This window comes from Amblyomma mixtum, chromosome 10, assembly GCF_055824585.1.
Source record: "Amblyomma mixtum isolate Tamu chromosome 10, ASM5582458v1, whole genome shotgun sequence".
Taxonomy (NCBI): domain Eukaryota; kingdom Metazoa; phylum Arthropoda; class Arachnida; order Ixodida; family Ixodidae; genus Amblyomma; species Amblyomma mixtum.
Genome location: NC_143021.1, coordinates 21,692,698 through 21,711,862, shown reverse-complemented (window position 1 = coordinate 21,711,862; position 19,165 = coordinate 21,692,698). Strand labels below are relative to the sequence as shown.

Genomic DNA, 19,165 nt, shown 5'->3' with positions numbered 1-19,165 from the left:
TTGAAATGCTAGCAGAAGATTGCTTCCGGATGTGGAGATGCTTCCTTCTTGACTTGTGTTTTGAATTATCCGCTACACGGAGCATTCAAGGAACATTCATTTCGCTGCAGCGGAACGCTGTGGCCTTGAGACTTTTGACCAAGACTGTACATGACACTAGGATAAATAAAAATAGGATGCCGTTTGAAGGTAAATTCACTTCTTAACTTCAGCTATATTAAGACTTCAAGAGGATGGTTCCCTAATCCACAGTTATTGGTCTCAAGGTTTCCACGGCTCAATTCGCTGGCCTAGATTAAACTTGAGCTTTTAATCAATCTTCGAGTAAGGCACCGCTGAATTCGATATAGCGCTAGCGACACTGCAATAGAAGTCAGCTGTCGGTGCCTTAATAAGCAAGCACGGCTTGTGGCGGGAGCACTCACTTTCCACGATTCCGTATACGGCGTACATTGCGAGGCGGAAGTTTCTCTGCGCCGCGTCGGTGGCCAGCACGGGGTCGAGCGCGTCGTTGCTCCACAGGCTGAGCCAGTAGCTGCCCACGATGTTGAAGGCATGCGAGAAGACGTACGACACGAAGGTGACCACTATCAGCCACTTGCCCATGGCCTTGATGTACGCCAGGTACACCCGCCACTGGACCTGCATGCAACGAAGGGAACAAACGAAAACTGTCACCGCACCGACGGCCGCCGCTCGTGTAAGTTTAGCTCCCGTCGAATTGATGAGAACAACCCTGCGCCGGACAATCAGTGGCAAAGATTGCTGGAACATGAACCATAGAGTTTCTTGCTTTTACCTAGAGGGAAAGCTGGCAACCCGTCTATGGGAGTTTGCATGGAGGCCCCTCGACACCACTTCAGCCACCATGGGCGCTCAAAGCATCATGGGGCGGTGAGCTACCGACTGCAGAACTACAACTTTTGGCAAAAAATTATAGAAAAATGTCCTAACGAATGTCCCAACATTCAATATTCTGTCTGCAAATTGCAACAAACGAGCAGAAAGGCATGTAAATGCAAATTTCGCCCAAATTAAGAGATGGCTAGCTTTCCTATTGGCCAAGAAAGGAACACTACAAAAACTAATAATTCATGCTTCACAGGCGCACTTTTAAAAAGAAATGTGTTATAAACAAATATTGTTGTTTAGATACTTTAAGAGGTTTTGTAATGACATTTCGGAAAAGTGAAAGCTTTTATTGCCGTCGTGTGTCGTTGCGTTTTCACTACTATGACTTTTGCACACTGCGTTCGCGCGAAAGTCGTCTTCGCACACACGAACAGCGTTTTTGGAATGAAATATCTCAGTAGTGCCACTCCGTGTTCTCGAAAAAATACGACTGTCCCGCAACAAGTAGCTCACCGTCCCATAATGCTTTGAGCGTTCATGGTGGCTGAAGGGCAGCGCCGTCAGCTTTCCCTCAAGGTTATAGTAAGAAACTCTATGATTTGAACAAAGTGTGCTCTTCACATGTCGCACTCTCGTCCAGGCTGTGCTTTGTACAAACGGAGCGCGAAGCGGGCAATCTGCGTCAGTCTCAGGCAGTGCACTCTGCACTGTTGAATTTAGAAATGCAGGAGACGCGGATCGGGCTGAACACACCGCCGCGAGGTCACGAGCAGAGCGCCAAGACCCCTGATTAGTCGAGGTAGTAGACCCTATACCACCTTGCAAATGACCCCTGGGCAACCCCTCATTTCTTGTCCGACTTCATCGCGAATAAAAGGAAGACCTTTTGTGATCATAATGAGCAGTTTATTCACAATCATCATCATCAGCCTGACTACGCCTCTTCCATGTCTCTCCAATTAACCCTGTCCTTCGCCTGTTGCGGCCACCGTATCCCCGCAAACTTCATAATCTCGTCCGCCCACCTAGCTTTTAGTTATTTATTAATTATTTTTTATGAATACTGCGATCTTGTACACAAGATCATAGCAGGTGGGAAACAATGTATTAAGATACAAAAATACAGACACGTACTAACAAAACATAATTGCACATAGACAAATCAGAATTGCACATAGAACAAAACAGAATTGCACATAGAAAAATAAGGAAGAAAAATACCGCGGCAAGGTCATGAACAAACAATTATTTCCAATGCTCTTCAAATAAATTCAATGATCTCTGCCTGACAACTTCATCCGTATGGTTATTCCAATCAGTGATGGTCCTTGGAAAAAAATTTTCAATTTCAATTTATTTCCCATGCACACATGGTGAGGGCCGAGGGAAAAAAGCCAGAAATTTTGGCTTGACGTGCCCCTCGGCCCCTACATTGCAGGGCAGCAGGTAACATAAAAAGAATGTTTAAAACAATTAACTCGAGAATTTAATGGTGTTATGGAAAGAGAATGGAGATTTCTAGTTTGGTACCCCTAGGAATAAGCAAGGATATTAGAGGTGTCAACTTTCAAATTATTATGAATTAATTGAAAGAAAATTTTAAGCGACATATGCGATTTATGTTAGGAATAGAGGGTAAGCCGCTTTTTTTGAGGAGATCACTGACTGATGCTCGCCCGTAAGTGTTATAAATAAACCTTACTGCTTTATTTTGGATTCTTTCAAGTTTATTTATGTTTACCTTTGTGAACGGGTCCCAGATAATCACTGCATATTCTAAGATTGGTCTACTAATAGTGTTGTAGGCAAGTAGGCGTGTAGCAGGGGTCGCTAACTTAAGCGAGCGTCGTAAAAAAAAGAGCTTTCGGAGAGCTTTTGCTGAGACATAGTCGACATGTTTGGTCCAAGACAGGTTATCAGAAATCCATAGGCCTAGATACTTATATTCTGTAACTTCATGAAGAAAATTATTATTAGCAGTGTAGTGATATAGAAGAGGGTTCTTTTTAAGTGTTCTTCCCATAAATGTGGTTTTTTCAAAATTAATTGGCATTTGCCACTTCTCACACCAAGAAACTATTTTTGCAAAATCCATATTCAGGCTTATTGATCGTCAGTCGAACTAATTTTCTCATACAGCACGCAGTCGTCCGCATACAACTTAATACTTACTGACAGATCATTAACAATATCATTAATAAATATTAAAAACAGTAGGGGGCCAAGGACGGATCCCTGGGGAACGCCAGAGTCGACAGGAACGTGATTGGAGCGGGTTTGATGTATTTCGACAAACTGATGGCGATCAGATAGGTACGATCGTATCCATGTTATTATCTGTTTATTATTTATAACAAAACTGAGTTATGAAGTAGTTTTTTGTGCGAAACCTTATCGAAAGATTTTCTAAAGTCTATGAATATAACATCTGTTTGTTTTGTTTCGTTGATTGCTGTTGCAAAATCATGGATCGTCTCGACCAACTGAGTGCATGTTGAATAACCTCGTCTTAACCCATATTGAACATGTGCCAGTACATTATGCTCGTCGAGGAAATTAGTTAGATGCTTATGAATGATATGTTCTAATAACTTGCACGTTGTCGAAGTTAATGAGATAGGGCGATAATTTTCTATACGTGTCCTCTCTCCGCTTTTATACAAGGGCTTAATTCTAGCAGTTTTCCAATCACACGGTAAAACCCCTTCTTTCGAAGACCGAGTGAACAGGACGCACAAATACTTAGAACACCACTCTGCATACTGTTTAAGAAAGGCATTCGGAATATCATCTGATCCAGGTGATTTCTTAACATCCAGTTTTAACAACAGATTAAGAACACCCTCTTCAGAAATTAAAACATCAGGCATGAGAGGAAGGGACATACTAAAGGGTGGGAGACGCCTGTCATCTTTTGTGAAGACTTTCTTAAAGATGTAGTAAATGCTGATGAAACCTGGACGTTGTCACTTGCATATTGCCCATTTATAATAAACGTATCGGTAGAACGAGAAACTGGTGCAATTGAGCCCCAAAATTTTTCAGGTGAAGTTTTTATGAAAGCGGGAAGTTGCGTATTGTAGTATTTTTCTTTATCTTTTAAAATGCACTGTTTTAATTTCTCTGAAACTTCATAAATTTTTGCCGCAAAGTTTCTCGCGTAATCCAGGGATTTTGATTGTCGGACTTCTTGCATATCATTGGTACAAAACGCTGAATGCAGTCACAAACAATGTTTTTGAAAACAAGCCACAGGTCATCCACACTACAAGTGCTGTGCATAAAACTATAATAATGAAGATCTAAAATATCAATGATCGATTCATTCTCAGCACGGGCAAAATTGGGAAATTGTCGAATATTACCCTTTCCGATGTCTTCTATTACCAGAATTGCTGCTTGATGATCAGAAATACCGTCCACTACATTACATGAAAGTTTTTCTTTGATGTTGCCGCGCACGAAGAATAAATCCAGAATTGATGCAGAGTCTTGTTGGATTCTAGTAGGGTTCTTCACAATTTGTAAGAGATCGAAATGAAACATGATATCAAGCAGTGCATCTCCTACTGCGCGCGGAGACTGAACAGAAAAAGTAGCCCAGTTTATGTTTGGTAAGTTGAAATCTCCAAACAAAGTTAACTTGTCATCTGGTTTCGATTAGTAACAAAGATATTTCTTAACTTCTTCCAAGACAGCGACAGAGGAACCCAGGAGGTCTATAGATAGCTCCAAGGATATATCGGAAATTGTTTGCGCATACTTTACAAAAGACAGCTTCAACATTAGCTACATCAGGCAGTTTTAAAATCTGAAATGAGCTTTTGAACAGTATAGCCACTCCGCCACCTCTTCTGTCGCGGTCTTTCCGAAAGACTTTATAGTTTCTAGAGACAAACTTGGAATCAAATGTTTCTTCATCTAACCATGTCTCTGTTAGCACAGCTATGTCTGGATTATGCGATAACAGCATACCTTCAAGATCGGCGACTTTGTTCACAACACTCCGACAATTAATATTAATTATTGTGAATGCCCTCCTATTTTCTGTTTGTGGTCATTTTTTTCTTTCAGAAATTTTGTATCGAGCATTGTTAACCGAGTCCCATGCAAACATCTTACCATCCACACAAAGCTTGTTAAAAAAAAGCTTGACCTTCGCTCCATTCAATTTTTCTTCAAAATTTTGAATTTTGAATTTTGAAGAAAAATTGAACGGAGCGAAGGTCAAGCTTTTTTTAAGAAGCTTTGTGTGGATGGTAAGATGTTTGCATGGGACTCGGTTAACAATGCTCGATACAAAATTTCTGAAAGAAATAAATGACCACAAACAGAAAGTGGGAGGGCATTTTTTTTTAATATTTCGAACGGTGAAAGAAAAGTCTTCAGTGATCGAAGATTCTGTTCTCTTGAGCTTATAGCACGATTTTAAGACAGAATGTTTTTCGCGGTAGTCCAAGAACTTAATAATTACCGGGCGACCATTTTCGCTCCTTCTTCCAAGCCTGTGGCATCTCTCTATGCCTTTAACAGTAACATCTAATTTTTCCTGGAACACCGTCTCGTTTACCTTCGTGATGAGAGATTCAGCAGTTTCATCGCTCTCCTCTTTTATTCCTAACACAATCAAGTTATTCCTCCGGCTCCTGTTTTCTAGTTCATCAACCTTGTCTTGGTCAACCCATTATGCCGCCCCCTGCTACGCTTGCCTTCTCTTGGAAAATTTTGTGTGCGAAGATTTCAAATCTGGTTACTTCCTTAGAGGAACTTACGCCTGGCGAGCCTGAAGTCCCGTACGGTTGTGAAGAACGGCATGGACAGGCTAGCAATCCTTGCTTTATCCGTGCGCGAACAATTCGATGCAGATTGCAGTGTGGGGAAGAAAATTCTGTCAGTGAAGGCGCAACTTGTTTGAAACGGCGTTTGGGTCGTTTTGCCTGCGGTTAAAGCGAACGCGAGAAGACTTAAGTGCGCGAATAATGTGATGCAAATGAGCTGAGGTGATGCGGTAGATGAAGCGCACAGATCGTGTGTGAATAATAGCAATTTATTTGTCAGCAATATAATGCATCTTCAATACGAACCCCTACAGCTGTCTAGCGGCAAATTCACAGTAATGAGTCCATACAAGGGGCATTTTTGGCCAGAGTTTAGGCTCGTTCATCTCCTAAAATCGCTCGAAGCAGTTCGCCGAGGTTTCTCGGTACTGAAGACTTGAATATCATATTTCCCTCCGCGAGGCACACGTAAGCGTTGGCCTCACTCTGACAAAAACATGCGGCCCTATAAGGTGCGAAGATGTGAAGATGATCGTTATTACCTCCGGCCATTTCTTGGAGGGCACGCCTACTTCTTAACACACACGACTACCAGTGCTGACTTATTCTGTTCAGCTCGAAGCCTGAAGAGCAGCTCAAGCTGATCGACCGGACTCGGAAGACTGCAAAGGCCACTGGGGCCCTGGACTGGGGGCTCCACTTACGCTGAGAGAACCTTTGTAACAATAAAGTTTTAGAGCGCAGCTCTTTGGCGTCCGTTCCTGGGTTTCGCGTCGTCGTCGGCGTCGGCGTTGTCGTCGGCCTCGTAACCAGCTCCGCCCCCCTTTCATCCCCCCAGCGCTATCGGCGTCAACGGCATCAGTCAGTTGCTGCTATCTCTTCCCTCCTCCCTTTATCGTGTTGTCCGCTTGCTGCGCGCGCTTCTGCCCCCATCGTTTGCCGCTGGGTGTACACGCCGCCCCCCTCCCCCCTCTTCCTGCGAGTCTCCGGTTGTCAAAGCGCCGGCTCGAACTTAATTCCTTTCTTCGCTCCTCCTCCAATGCAACCCCTGTGCGGTGGCAATCAGAGAGCCAGACCGGTGGCGGCGGATCTGTATATGTGCACCGCCCGAGCCGAAATTGCGAATACGTGTGAAAAAAAAAAAATTGTGATAGCGCATACATGTGTTGCTCGATTTCTTTGCCTCAATCTATCGAAAAGGTGAAACAGATTATTTGCTGCGCTCAAATTTCGCATTAGGAAGTAACGTAATCGTCGGTAATTTTTTTTCTCTTTTTCATTCATTCATTCATTCATTCATTCATTCATTCATTCATTCATTCATTCATTCATTCATTCATTCATTCATTCAGTGGACAGAGGTCGACCACATTGGCTGGCAGAGCCGTCACGCTCAAGTGGAAGATGGCGCACATCCCCTTTGGGATATTGGCTGAGAGCCTCTGGCGACATTGTAATACTCACAAACTTATCGCAATCATATTTTGAAAGCAGAGCGTTCACTTATCGTAAACAGAAATATTGCAGGAAATGAGAAAGAATGAATATCGAGAATGTGATGTAATAAGTGATGGCCGTTTTGCACAGTTAGCCCCAATCTAAATTAGGCGCGCTACCACTGTGTGGTCATTTTGTATTATCGCCCACCAGCCACCTGGGTCACGTGACCCTTTGAAGTCATCACAACCTTCCAGGTGCGGAGCTGCGCAGCCTGCCACAAAGCACGTTTTATACAAATATATAAACGTACAACTGCTAAACGCGGGGAATGGCCACTACAAATTCTAGCGCACTAAAATATTGAGAGAAAAATTTTAGTTAATGAGCCTTCTTGATTTTATAAACGTTTTGTATGACGGAATAGGCACTCTTGCAGCCGTGGCCAAATTTAAGCCTGAATGAAAGCAACCCTAGTAGAAAAACGCAAGCCTAATAGTAGAAACTGGGTTTGTGGAAGCCGATCTAGAAGTACAGAGGAAAGCGGCGACTGGACTGCAGATAGTGTTCTGTAGTGTCCGGTTCAGCGCAAAAGCTGGTACACAGGGGATACCACCAGACAAGGTCTGTGAAGGTATAAACCGAATTGCGGAATTCAAGAACGTAGCAACGTGTAAGAGACTTCAAGCTTGCGAGATCGTCTCGCTTCCCGATGGTATACGAATGCGTTTATCGTGTGCCCTTTCCGCCTTTCTGTTTTCGCGCTGTTTTATGCAATGTATACAAATGTGCTTGATATCAGGAGAGGACATAGGACAATAATGCGCGCGCAGGTTGGTACAAGAACCATAATGACATGACCGCTAAGCGAAATCTTCGCTCAGGTGGAAACAGCGTCTTTTAAATGCAGTCGACTATCTTCAGGCGCCCAAATTAAACACGTTAAGTGCACGCGCGCTGTAACCACAAAACTGCCTGAAATTTAGATGCGGTTAGAATAATTCTAGGGGCCCCTGTGCTGTGCGATCTCCTTGCACGTTAAAGAACCCCAGGTGGTCGAAATTTCCGGAGCCCTTCACTACGGCGTCCCTCATGGCCTGAGTTGCTTTGGGACGTTAAACGCCAATAAACCAAACTATTGTTTCAGAAAAAAAAGATGTGGTTAGAATATTATTGTTGTAGAAGGAAGGGAAAGGAAGGGAAAACTTTATTTACAGTAATGGTTCTTCTGCGGTTTGGGGGCTTCTTCAGAGACGTCTTGGTTCTACCCCCAGGAGCCTTCTCTGTCGAAGTCGTCCGCCTCTAACCAGTGGTCGGTTGCCCTCAGTCCAGGGCTCCGCTGGCCACTGCCGCCCGTTGAGCTCGCTGTACCAGACCTTGTTGGTCTTCGCAGCGGTCGCTGGACAGCAGAGTCTCCCACTGCTCCGCACTCGGGTTTTGTATTTTGGGGACCACGTCTATGTTTTGGCAGGCCCATGTGATGTGGTATAGTGTAGGTTTTTCGTCGCACCAGGGACATTTGTTCGTGTATATCGTAGGGTGCATTTTGTTTAGTATATGTAGGTTTGGGAAAGAGCCTGTTTGTAATTGTCTCCAAGTGACAGCTTCCTCTCTGCTGAGAGATTTGTGCGGTGGGGGATATCGCATTCTTCTGCCTCTATAGTTTTGTAGTATGGCCGAGTATTCCCTGGGTGCTGGCGCGAGTTCCGCGGTCTCGTCGGAAGCTCGGAAAGTAATGTATCCTCGAGCTATCCTGTCGGCCTCTCGGTTCCCTGCAACCCCCGTGTGCCCCGGTACCCACACAATTTTGTGTAGGATCTTGTCGTTTTCTTCTTCCCGGTTTTTAATTCTGTCACTCGCTGCGAGGAGTATACGGAGCGCGTGACGACCTATCCTGCCATTCATGTAATTTCGGCAGGCTGTTTGAGAGTCCGTAAGTATTGTTAGTGACCGCCCGGTTCTATAGCCCTCCGCCACCGCTAGAGCAACGGCTACTTCCTCGGACTCTGCAGCTGTGCAGCCTCGGAGAGACGCGCTGGTCATTTCGCGTAAAGACGAATCGACCACCGCCGCTACAGCGATTTTGGTACCTCCTCCTCTCCAAGACGCGTCTGTATACATGGTCGTGGCTTGAGGAGCGTATGTTTTCTCGATGAATTCGGCCCTCGCTTCTCTTCTGCCTCGATGGAGGTTGGGATCCATGTTTTTTGGTATTGGCGCTACCTTGAGGGTCTTGCGAAGCTCGTCGGGGATCGTTGCCGTCCTCGACATTTCTCGCATCTGCTCGCGGTATCCGAGCCTCTGCAGGAGCGCTCTTCCTGTCGTTGTTTGCAACAGCCTGAGTTTTTGCGACTCATGCTGCGCCTCTCGTAGCTCCTCAAAGGTGTTGTGTAATCCCAGGGCCATGAGTTTTTCTGTAGACGTGTTGCGTGGTAGTCGGAGCGCTGTCTTATACGCTTTGCGTAGCAGGGCATCCGCTTGTTGTATTTCATTTTTGTTGAGGCACTGGTAGGGTAGGCTGTACGTGATTCGACTAACTACTAGGCTTCTGACTAGTTTTAGTGTGTCTTCTTCACGCATGCCATGTCGCCTGTTGGTGATGCGGGTGATCATGCGTGCGACTTGTAGCGTTGTTGCTTTTAGTAGGGTAAAAGTGTGAGTACTGCGCTGGTTGGATTGAACCCACATGCCCAAAATTCTTATTGTTGTCTTTTCGGGTATGGGCGTCCCATCTAGGTAGACGTTGAGTTTTAGGTCCTCGTTGGTTGGGACGGTCCGGTTTTGCTTGCCTCTCCAGACTCTCAGCAGTTCCGATTTCTCGGTCGAGCATGCGAGTCCTCTTTCTGCGAGGTATTGCTCTACACAAGAGGCCGCTTGCTGTAGCCTTTGTTCCTTCTCTCCGAGACAGCCCGTGTTTGTCCAGACTGTTATATCGTCAGCATACATTGCATGCCTGATGCCTTCGATGTTCTCTAGTTTTCGAGCTAGGCCTATCATAGCTATGTTGAAGAGTAGGGGTGAGATAACTGACCCTTGGGGTGTTCCTTTGTTTGGAGTGCGAATTTTTTCCGATCGAAGGTCTCCTATGCCGATGGTGGCAGTTCTATCGGACAGGAAGGCTTTGACGAAGCCGTGGATTCTGCGTCCGCAATCCAGGTTGTCTAGGCCCGTAAGGATCGCTTCGTGGCTGACGTTATCGAATGCCCCCTTGATGTCCAGGGCCATTATGACATTTTCTCCCGTCCGAGGTACGTTTCGCAGGACATCTTGTATTTGGAGGAGAACGTCCTGCGTCGAGAGCTTCGCCCTGAAGCCGAACATGGTATGTGGTACACAGTCGTTGTCTTCCATGTAATTTTGCAGTCTGAAAGTTACAACCCGTTCGTAAAGCTTGCCAAGGCACGACGTGAGTGATATAGGCCTGAGGTTTTCAATTTGTAGCTTTTTACCAGGTTTAGGTATCATTATTACTTCGGCGTGTTTCCAATCTTCGGGAACCGTCTCCGCCTCCCAATGTTTGTTAAGAAAGGTGACAAGCTCTTTTATGAGATCGTCGCTCAGGTTGCGGATTAAGGCGTTGTCGATTCTGTCCGCTCCGGCTGCCGTGTTTCTGGTGGTGTTTCTTATGGCGATCTCCTTGCACGTTAAAGAACCCCAGGTGGTCGAAATTTCCGGAGCCCTTCACTACGGCGTCCCTCATGGCCTGAGTTGCTTTGGGACGTTAAACGCCAATAAACCAAACTATTGTTTCAGAAAAAAAAAGATGTGGTTAGAATATTATTGTTGTAGAAAAAATCGAGGTTTCCTGTTTACGCAGGGCAAGGAGGCGAAGTTTTGCAACTTAGACGGGGGGGGGGGGGGGGGGGTAGGTGCGGAACACCAGAGGAAAGGAACTGCACACGCCTGCTCTTCATGGCACTGGGAAACGCCAGTCGCAATTCGAGCTTAAGTGCTGAAGGGCCTCAAGGAATCTTGCAATGAATTGTTAGGCAAAGTGATGGGCACAACTTTTTGCTTATAAGAAAAGATGTCATCGACGACATCTTGAAGTGATGTTTATGAATGTAATGAAGTTGATTTTGTGGTTCCGGCACACGTATTACGAGGACAGTAATTACAACTGACGTTTGCACGGCGCTACTGAACTTTGTCGATAGGCAGGAATAGATGTCAAAGCAGCACAGCAGTGCATTCGCACGGAACTTAAGCTCCTACTTGACAGTTAGAGGTCACGTATAGCATAGCGTTCGTTTATATCCTCCCGCCGGGAGCAGAGTTACGCATCTGTTTTCCCTGGCCGCTCCGAATGCCCTTCGCCGAGAGGCGATCACACGATTTTCGTGGCGTCAACACTCAACACTCCGCGGAGAAGCTGACTTCACAGGCGCAGTGCCGAGCGAACCCTTGTCGTCAGCTCGACGCCTCAGGTGAGCCCGCGCTGTCGGCTACATTTCATACATTTTCCGTGCACACCTGCGGCGTCAGATTTGGTGTTCTGCAGTGGTAGTGACGGACGCAGTCGTCGGCTATGACTTTGTGCAGTGCGCCAAACTGCAGCAACCGCTCTGGAAACGGCAAAGCGTTTTACTCAGTGCCATGTGGAAGGTCGGCCGCTGAAGCGCGTCGGCGACTGAAGTGGCTTTTGAGAATGGGCCGCGATAAGCGCGCCCGGAAAGGAACTCGAATATGCGAATATATTCGAATATCCTGTTCAATGCATTGGCGTTGCTTTAGTCTGCTTGCGTGCAACAAGCTTGGAGAGTTTTTTTTTAATGTGGTTCTAGAAAGATGCATTTTCGTATTTTCCGCGCATAACTCCCTCACAACACGCGGCGGTGCTAGTTGTGAAAAAAGTAATTAATCGCTATACTCTTTTTTGTTCTTAGGACGAGCACGCAGGAAGACAGGACGGGACCGTCGCTGTCTTATCTCAGAATCAGAATCAGAATCATGTTTATTTAACATCATGTCGATGTTGGGTGTGTCGACAAAAGCCAGTGAAAGGCTTGACGAGGCCGACGCACCCCACAGAGGTTGGCAGTGGTACACAACATCACAGCACTTTCGAAGAACAAACAAACAAACAAACAAACAAACTAAAATAAATAACAGATTTGGCATTAGCTGTACATCGATTCGAACTCCTTATTTAATTGATGCGGGAGGGTGTAGCTCACAGCATTTGAAAGCCGTAATTTGTTCTCATCCTAGGTACATACCATTTGGGTGTCGCTCGAGTAGAGTACTTTTGCTCTTTGCATTGTAGACCTTACAGCTTTACCATGGGGCAATTATTTTTATTTACACTGGATTTATAACGGCGTAGAAGTAAAGTTTCATGCAGCTGTGGTAGGAGGGTGATTCGAAGATCAACGAAAATAGTTCAGTATGTCCTAGCCGAGGAGCATTCATAACATTTCGCACAGCTTTCTTTTGAAGGAGATACAAGTGGTTAATATTTGTGTAAGACGTGGTACCCCACACTAAAAAGCAATAATTTACAACAGAAGAAAACAGCGCGCTATACAAGATCTCCTTAATACTCTTCGGCATGAAATACCTAAATCGAAACAAAATACCGACAACCTTTGACAGCTTGTTCGTCACCATGTCGACATGATCATTCCAGCTCAGATTCTCATTAAAATAACACTTATACCTTAACCGCTGGGACCGTTTCGATAAGTGATTGACCGATCTTTAAATTGAGTTGTGGCAGATTTGTCAGCTTGTTACGAGGCCTGAAAAGCAAAGCTTTCGTTTTTGCAGTGTTTATGTTTAATAAATTATTTTGAGACCATTCTTGGAGTGACTGTAAAACGAGACTGCTTGTTATTGTGAAATTACTTGTTCGGAAATGAAAAAAAAAAAACTCGCAGGCCGTTTCCCGGCTTTCTTCGTCAGTTCGCCATGATTACGATTTGCTGTTAACCTTTGGCGATTTTTTTTCATGCTGTATGCACATCCTCGGCGAATCAGATTAGTTTTGAGCGTTACGTTTAGAAACTTGCCATCGTGTGCAATTTGTACGCAATTAAACGAAAAAAAAAGCCCATGCGCTCTACACAGCGAGCTCATAAACGCAGCCCCTGTACGCGCGAGAAGTCACTTTCGCGCACAGCTTGGAACATGATGGCGGACCTTCGAGCAACTCTGCTTCCTGCGGGAGCATACACAGGAACAGCGCCATCTAACGACTGTCTGCGAGGTTAAATATATCGGTGAGTGAAGAAAGTTGGGGGAGTTGGTACTTATTCATATTTCACAACAGCGCACGAAACACGGACAAAAGGGGGAGAATCGACAACACAAGCGCTGACTTCGACTGAAATTTATTACGGGAAGAAAACAGTGTATATACATGTTCGCAAAAACAAAAAAACGCTAACGGAACCGTCATACAAGGCATGAGGTTATAAGCAAGCGTGCAACAACAAAAACAAAAACAAAAAACAAGCTCTGGCCAAAGAAAGATAGCACTGGACGCGATTTCCTGAAGGGTGCCCATCTTGATTCATAGCACGATTAAGGACGCGTCCAGTGTTATCTTCCTCTGGCCAGAGTTTATTTTTTGTTTTTTTTGGTTGAACACGTGCTTATTAGCTCACGCCTTGTATGACGGTTCCGTTTGTGTTTGTTTCTTTTTTCGAACAGGTATATATACTCTTCTCTCCCCGTAATAAATTTCAGTTGAAGTCAGCGCTTGTGTTTTCGATTCTCCCCCTTTTGTCCGTGTTTCGTGCGCGGTTGTGAATAATCAATAAATAAATCGGCGCCAGCCAATGACCCTTCGCTGGATGGAACTCGCCGCAATGGGGGCGTCGAAACTCACCGAGCCCACTTGGGCGCTTTCCTCCTCGGTCAACTTGGCCCCGGCAGCCACCGGCGCCTTCTCCACCTTCTCAGATTTCCCCTCGCTCTGGACGGACCCTGAGCTGCGGGTCGAAGAAGTGCGGCGCCGTCTGGCGCGCCGCTCGGTGTCCGGCGTGGAGTCACTTTCGTTCCCACTCAACCTGGAGTACTGCCTGCGTTGTACAAACGCTAACAAGGTATTCCGGCGGCCGGCGCATCCTAGGCAAATGCAATTCGATTCGCTAAGCGGAATGACTAATGAATCGTTACGTTTAGATTACTGCGATGGATCGATCCCACTGTGCACTTGGACTGTTGTCTGTCCGATCCCTCCGCTATCTGAAAGAGTTGGGTGCCAGCCAGCTGGGGGGCAAACGGGGCATCCAGGTCACGTGACAATGCCACGTTGTGACTACCTGCCGACCGGATTGTAGGCAAAATGCCCAGCGTGGCAGGTGGCAGTTCAATTAATGATTTAGCCCCGAGAGGTTCCTCGGTATGAGCAACTGGATCTCACAAGCCACCAATGGCCGCACCTGTCACCGCAGGGCGCGTCGCTTAACCGCTGCACCAGTAGTAGTGGGAGGACAACCTGGGATGTATGAATGTAGAGAATGACCGATTCTACTTGAGTGCAAGTCTAAAATTACGCAACATCACGCGAACTTATATCGTGTGATATACCAACCTAGGTAAGCCAATTGATATCAAGCAAAACAATAGAAAGTCCAGATAAACCTTGCAAGGCCATGGCTGACCATGCTAGCGCTCAGTAATTCGTGATTAGGCGCAAGCTAAATCGCCCATTACTTCCCCGACTACCCCACGCCTGCTACAGAGAGTCATCTGCATGCATTTAAGGATGCCATAGACTGTACGCCGGCACTCAGTGTGCAAGTGAGTATGAGAAATTGACATCTCTACGATGCTAGCTTTGCAAATGACGAGTCTGCAAAACCTGTTCCCAGGATAGAAACACAGCCAGACCACCAGTACCGCGCTGTTTCAGATCATTGAGTATATGCTTTCACCGCATGGGCGCACGCACCTGGCTAACTCGGTGGCGGCGCCGACTAGGGAGACGATCTCCCCAAACAGTTGCATGTCCTCGTCTGAGACACCCTCGGTCTCCTCGCCCTCTTGCAGGAACTGCACCAGGAAGTCGGAGAAGGCGCCACCCCGCGTCAGCAGCTCGTCGTAGGTGCCCACGTCGCTGATCTTGCCGTGGCCCAGCACGACCACAGTGTCAACTTGGGGCAGCACGGCCAGCCGGTGGGTCACCAGGATGCGGGTCTGCGTGAGGACAATGTGCACTGCTCATTCCAGCCCAGGGGAGCACAGTGCGGGAGGTTCCATGGTATAACCACGGGGAGCCTCCCGTTAGTAATTGCATTGTTATAATACACAATGTTAGGCACGTTGGTGATGGGTCATCAATCGTGTCCATAGTCATTCCAGAAATGATGACAACATTAAAAAAGATTCCGAGATGAAACCTCAGTGGACTATCTGCTAGTAATCGCATAAACCGAACGCAGAGTATTATGCGGGCTAGTAGCGAGATACGAGCGTAAATGTGTGCATACGATGAGGAACATATCTAAATCAAATCAAAACAATATATTGCTAGTTAAAGAGCGGAATCTCGTTGCAGAATCAAAGAACACACTCTAATTCAGGAAACAAGTTTGTGAGGAGATGGTTTGTCATTAACATAACTTCACGAAAACCGTGAAGCCGTATAATCATGGAAGAACAGCGCCCTCAGTGAACAAAATATGAGCAAGAGCTTTCGTTATCACAGAGCTGATTAAATTCTGGGAAACCCGGCCGCGGTGGCTCAGTGGTTACAGCACTCGGCTGCTGACCCGAGATACGCGGGTTCGATCCCGGCCACGGCGGCTGAATTTCGATGAAGGCGAAATTCTAGAGGTTCGTGTACTGTGCGATGTCAGTACACGTTAAAGAACCCCAGGTGGTCGAAATTACCGGAGCCCTTCACTACGGCTCAGTTTCAGTTTAAGTTTCAGTTTCAGTTTATTTCCAGAAAAAAAATTCTGGTGGGACACCTGGGCTAAAAGCTGCTTTTGTCAGCTTGACGAGGCCCAGGGCCTCGTCAGGGCCAGGGCCTGAGTTGCTTTAGGACGTTAAACCCGTATAAACCAAACCAAATTCAGGGAAAAAAGAAAACATTTATTGTGACAGAAATTGGTATTAAATTTAAGAAAGTCATCATAATCTTTATGATCGTCAGCCTGCCTACTCCCACTGCAGGGCAAAGGCCCGCATCGTTTCCGGCAAGCTCCCCAAGCCCATTCCATATCGATTTTTCGGCGCGATGCAGCGTCGATACTGCTACGTATCAGAATAGGTTGCGTGCGGACACCTGATCGCTGACACCGCCTCATGGGCGAAGCCAGTTTACGATGCCCCGACTCCGTTGACATCGGAACTGTGGAGCATCCCTTGTGCGAATGCCCCGTCTGCGCTGGTGCGCGACTCTGTGAGCAGTGTATATCGCGAACTTGGCCTCCTCTACGATTATATTTAGGCAAGCCTCTACAATCATAGTTAGTGTGCGCCAGTGCAGTGCTGTCTGTCCCAACGTCGCATCCGAACACCGCCTAAATTCAACAGAGAGCACGCAACTTGTCGTCTTCCCCGCCGTGCGCCAGTTTGGTGCCGAAATGGGCTGGGCTGTGGCCCTTTCCTCTATTCCACGACAGGACCCGGCCCCTACTCTCTCCCTGTAATTCTCTTTCACCGCCCAATGCAGCGAATCGAATATGTTCTCTAAAAAGAGACAGTGCAAGCCATGCATAACCCTTTCGGCCCTGGTGTCCTATAAAAAGGACACGGAACAAAACGGCTATAAGTCATGATTAAAATGCCCAATAATCTGAAACAAGAACTAAGGCGACTCCCAACGCATCCCTATAAGCACAGACATCACTTTCTCCTTCGTCTTCCTCATCGTAGCGCCGAGAGTAAACAAACAAAATGGCGGAAGATGGGGACGGCGGCTGCAATGGTAAGTGCTATTTTGCCATTTTTTTACTCCATACCTAAGAGCGTGTTCGCGATTAGAATTTTGCAGGTTGTTTCAAGACACTAAAGGCTTTAACAGTTGCAGAACATTTTCTGTGCGGTTAGTACATTTCTCGCAGCACGCCGCGATATGTGTGTCCTATATATAGGACACCAGGCTTCAGTGGTTATAAACCACCGACGCGTGTTGCATGCAAGTGCGGAACATTTTTTTGGTAATGCCTAATTTTTGTTTTTGCTTTATTGCAGAGGCAAAAACTGTGACCTTACTCAACGGCAAATCGGTCTCGATTAAGACATCTGCGTCTCGAGGATCCAGATGTCATGTATGCTGCACTGAAGGATGGTTACGTGTCGGAGGTTGAAGACGCTGAGGAGGACGTGCATTTGAGCTCTCCGCTGCCTCCAGCGGTGATGAAGTTGACAAAGTAACACCGGAAGACAGGTCGTGGTGCAGGAGAGCTTTCAATAAGCTAGCAGCCACGTATCACCCTCAATAATCTGGTGACGAGAATGAGAATGATCTTGATGGTCTACTGACCCCGTTCACGTATCCGTATTTTTCTCGGTACCAAATAGTGTTTTTTGCTTTTCTTGCCGAGGAAACAAACATGTAATCTATTTATCAAGAAGGAAAATCCGTTGAGACGACGAAGAACAAATCAGAAAGCTGGTTTCACAGCATTTAGCGATGGGTGTCTTTCGCTAGCCACGGCTAGAATCTGCTTGCACATTGTAGACGTGAACGGAGACCTGTTGTGAACGCTCTGACTTCACTACGGCGAACGCTATGCCTTCACTACGGCGAACGCTGCGCCTCACAACGGCGAGCGTCAAGCGCATGCTCCTCACCCTTTCCCTCGACCCTTCCTCCCCTTACCCTCGCCCGGTCACGCTATGTAAGCTGGCTGATCGGGATGAATAAACGCTCTTTCTATCCCGAACGTCGGTTTGTGTTCCATGGGAGCACGGCACGCGCAATGCGGGTATAAGCTTTGTAACAAGACCACACCACCAATTATCCTTTCTGGAAGGTCAGGACAGATTTGGACACATTTCGTGAAAGATGCCTAAACCTCTCTTTCGAGGCGCATCATTGCAGCGATGAGCAAATCATTCCGTTCAAAGGACAGCGAGACATAATACATCAAAGCGAAACCAAATACGTGGGAAGTGAAAGTTTTCATGCGGTGCGCCGCCTCGGGGATTACCTACGACTTCGTCGTTTATCAAGGTTCACCCACTGAACTGATTCCAGCTGTTTCAAAATTTTAACACGAAATAATCGACGTCCAGTATTAGCTGCACCTCAAGGCAACCAGCATGTATGTTCTCAATATTTTAATTTTTGTGAAAGTCTTGAAATAAAGAGTAACGTCAAACTTTGCTTTTTTTTGTTCTTGCAATCACTAGGCCCTGGTGTCCTATATATAGGACACGGCGCCATTTTTATAACCAAGGGTCCCCTAGAGAAATTTTTTTCATTAGTGTGTTCTTTGGGTGGCAGTGGAGCAAAATAACACTTTAGAAAAATTCCCGAAGTAGCAAAAAAAATTCAGGGCTGAAAGGGATAAAATATCTCATTAAAAATAACCACATTATCATGTCTCTGCAATTAATACTCTCCTTCGCCAACTGCGAAAACCATATCCCCGCAAACTTCTTAATCTCATCACCTAACCTAACTTTCTGCCACCCCATGCTGCGCTTGCCTTCTCTTTGAATCTACTCCGTTCACCTGAAGGACCAGCTGTTATTTTGCCTTCACATTACATGCCCTGCCCAAGCCCATTTCTTCCTTTATGATTTTGACTAGGATATCATTACCTCGTGTTCTTCCAGTGACCAACTCTGAGCCCTTGCGGTCTGTTAATGTTACTCCTGCCATTTTCCTTTCCATAGCTCGCTGAGTTGTACTCAATTTAATCTAAACCTTTTTCGTTTGCCTCCACATTTCTGCACTATAGGTGAGTACCGGTGACATGCAATGTAACGGCACTGCAGCCACGGTAAATTCTGCAGAGAATAACCAGAGAACCACCTGTTGAATTTCTCTAATTGACATCCCCGAGCAGTGGTTGACACAGCGCCCCGTCTTTCCCAAATACTTCTTGCCAAAAGCCAGTGGGAAGCAACACACAACGTAGCCTTCGCACTACGTATGCTGTTTGGTGTTTTGTCGTCGTGTGGAACAGTAA

The 19,165-nt window shown here is 46.2% G+C and overlaps 1 protein-coding gene across 1 annotated transcript in view; it reads right to left on the bottom strand.

The window, feature by feature from the left end:
- LOC149325323 (ATP-binding cassette sub-family C member 1-like) overlaps window positions 1-19,165 on the bottom strand; it is a 134,739-nt gene that overhangs the window by 51,498 nt on the left and 64,076 nt on the right. Inside the window, exons 17-19 of the mRNA XM_089565120.1 lie at window positions 14,968-15,212; window positions 13,900-14,092; window positions 426-642 (exon numbers count right to left, since the gene is read on the bottom strand). Coding sequence (XP_089421246.1) covers window positions 426-642; window positions 13,900-14,092; window positions 14,968-15,212 — 655 coding nt within the window. The remainder of the gene's footprint in view (window positions 1-425; window positions 643-13,899; window positions 14,093-14,967; window positions 15,213-19,165) is intronic.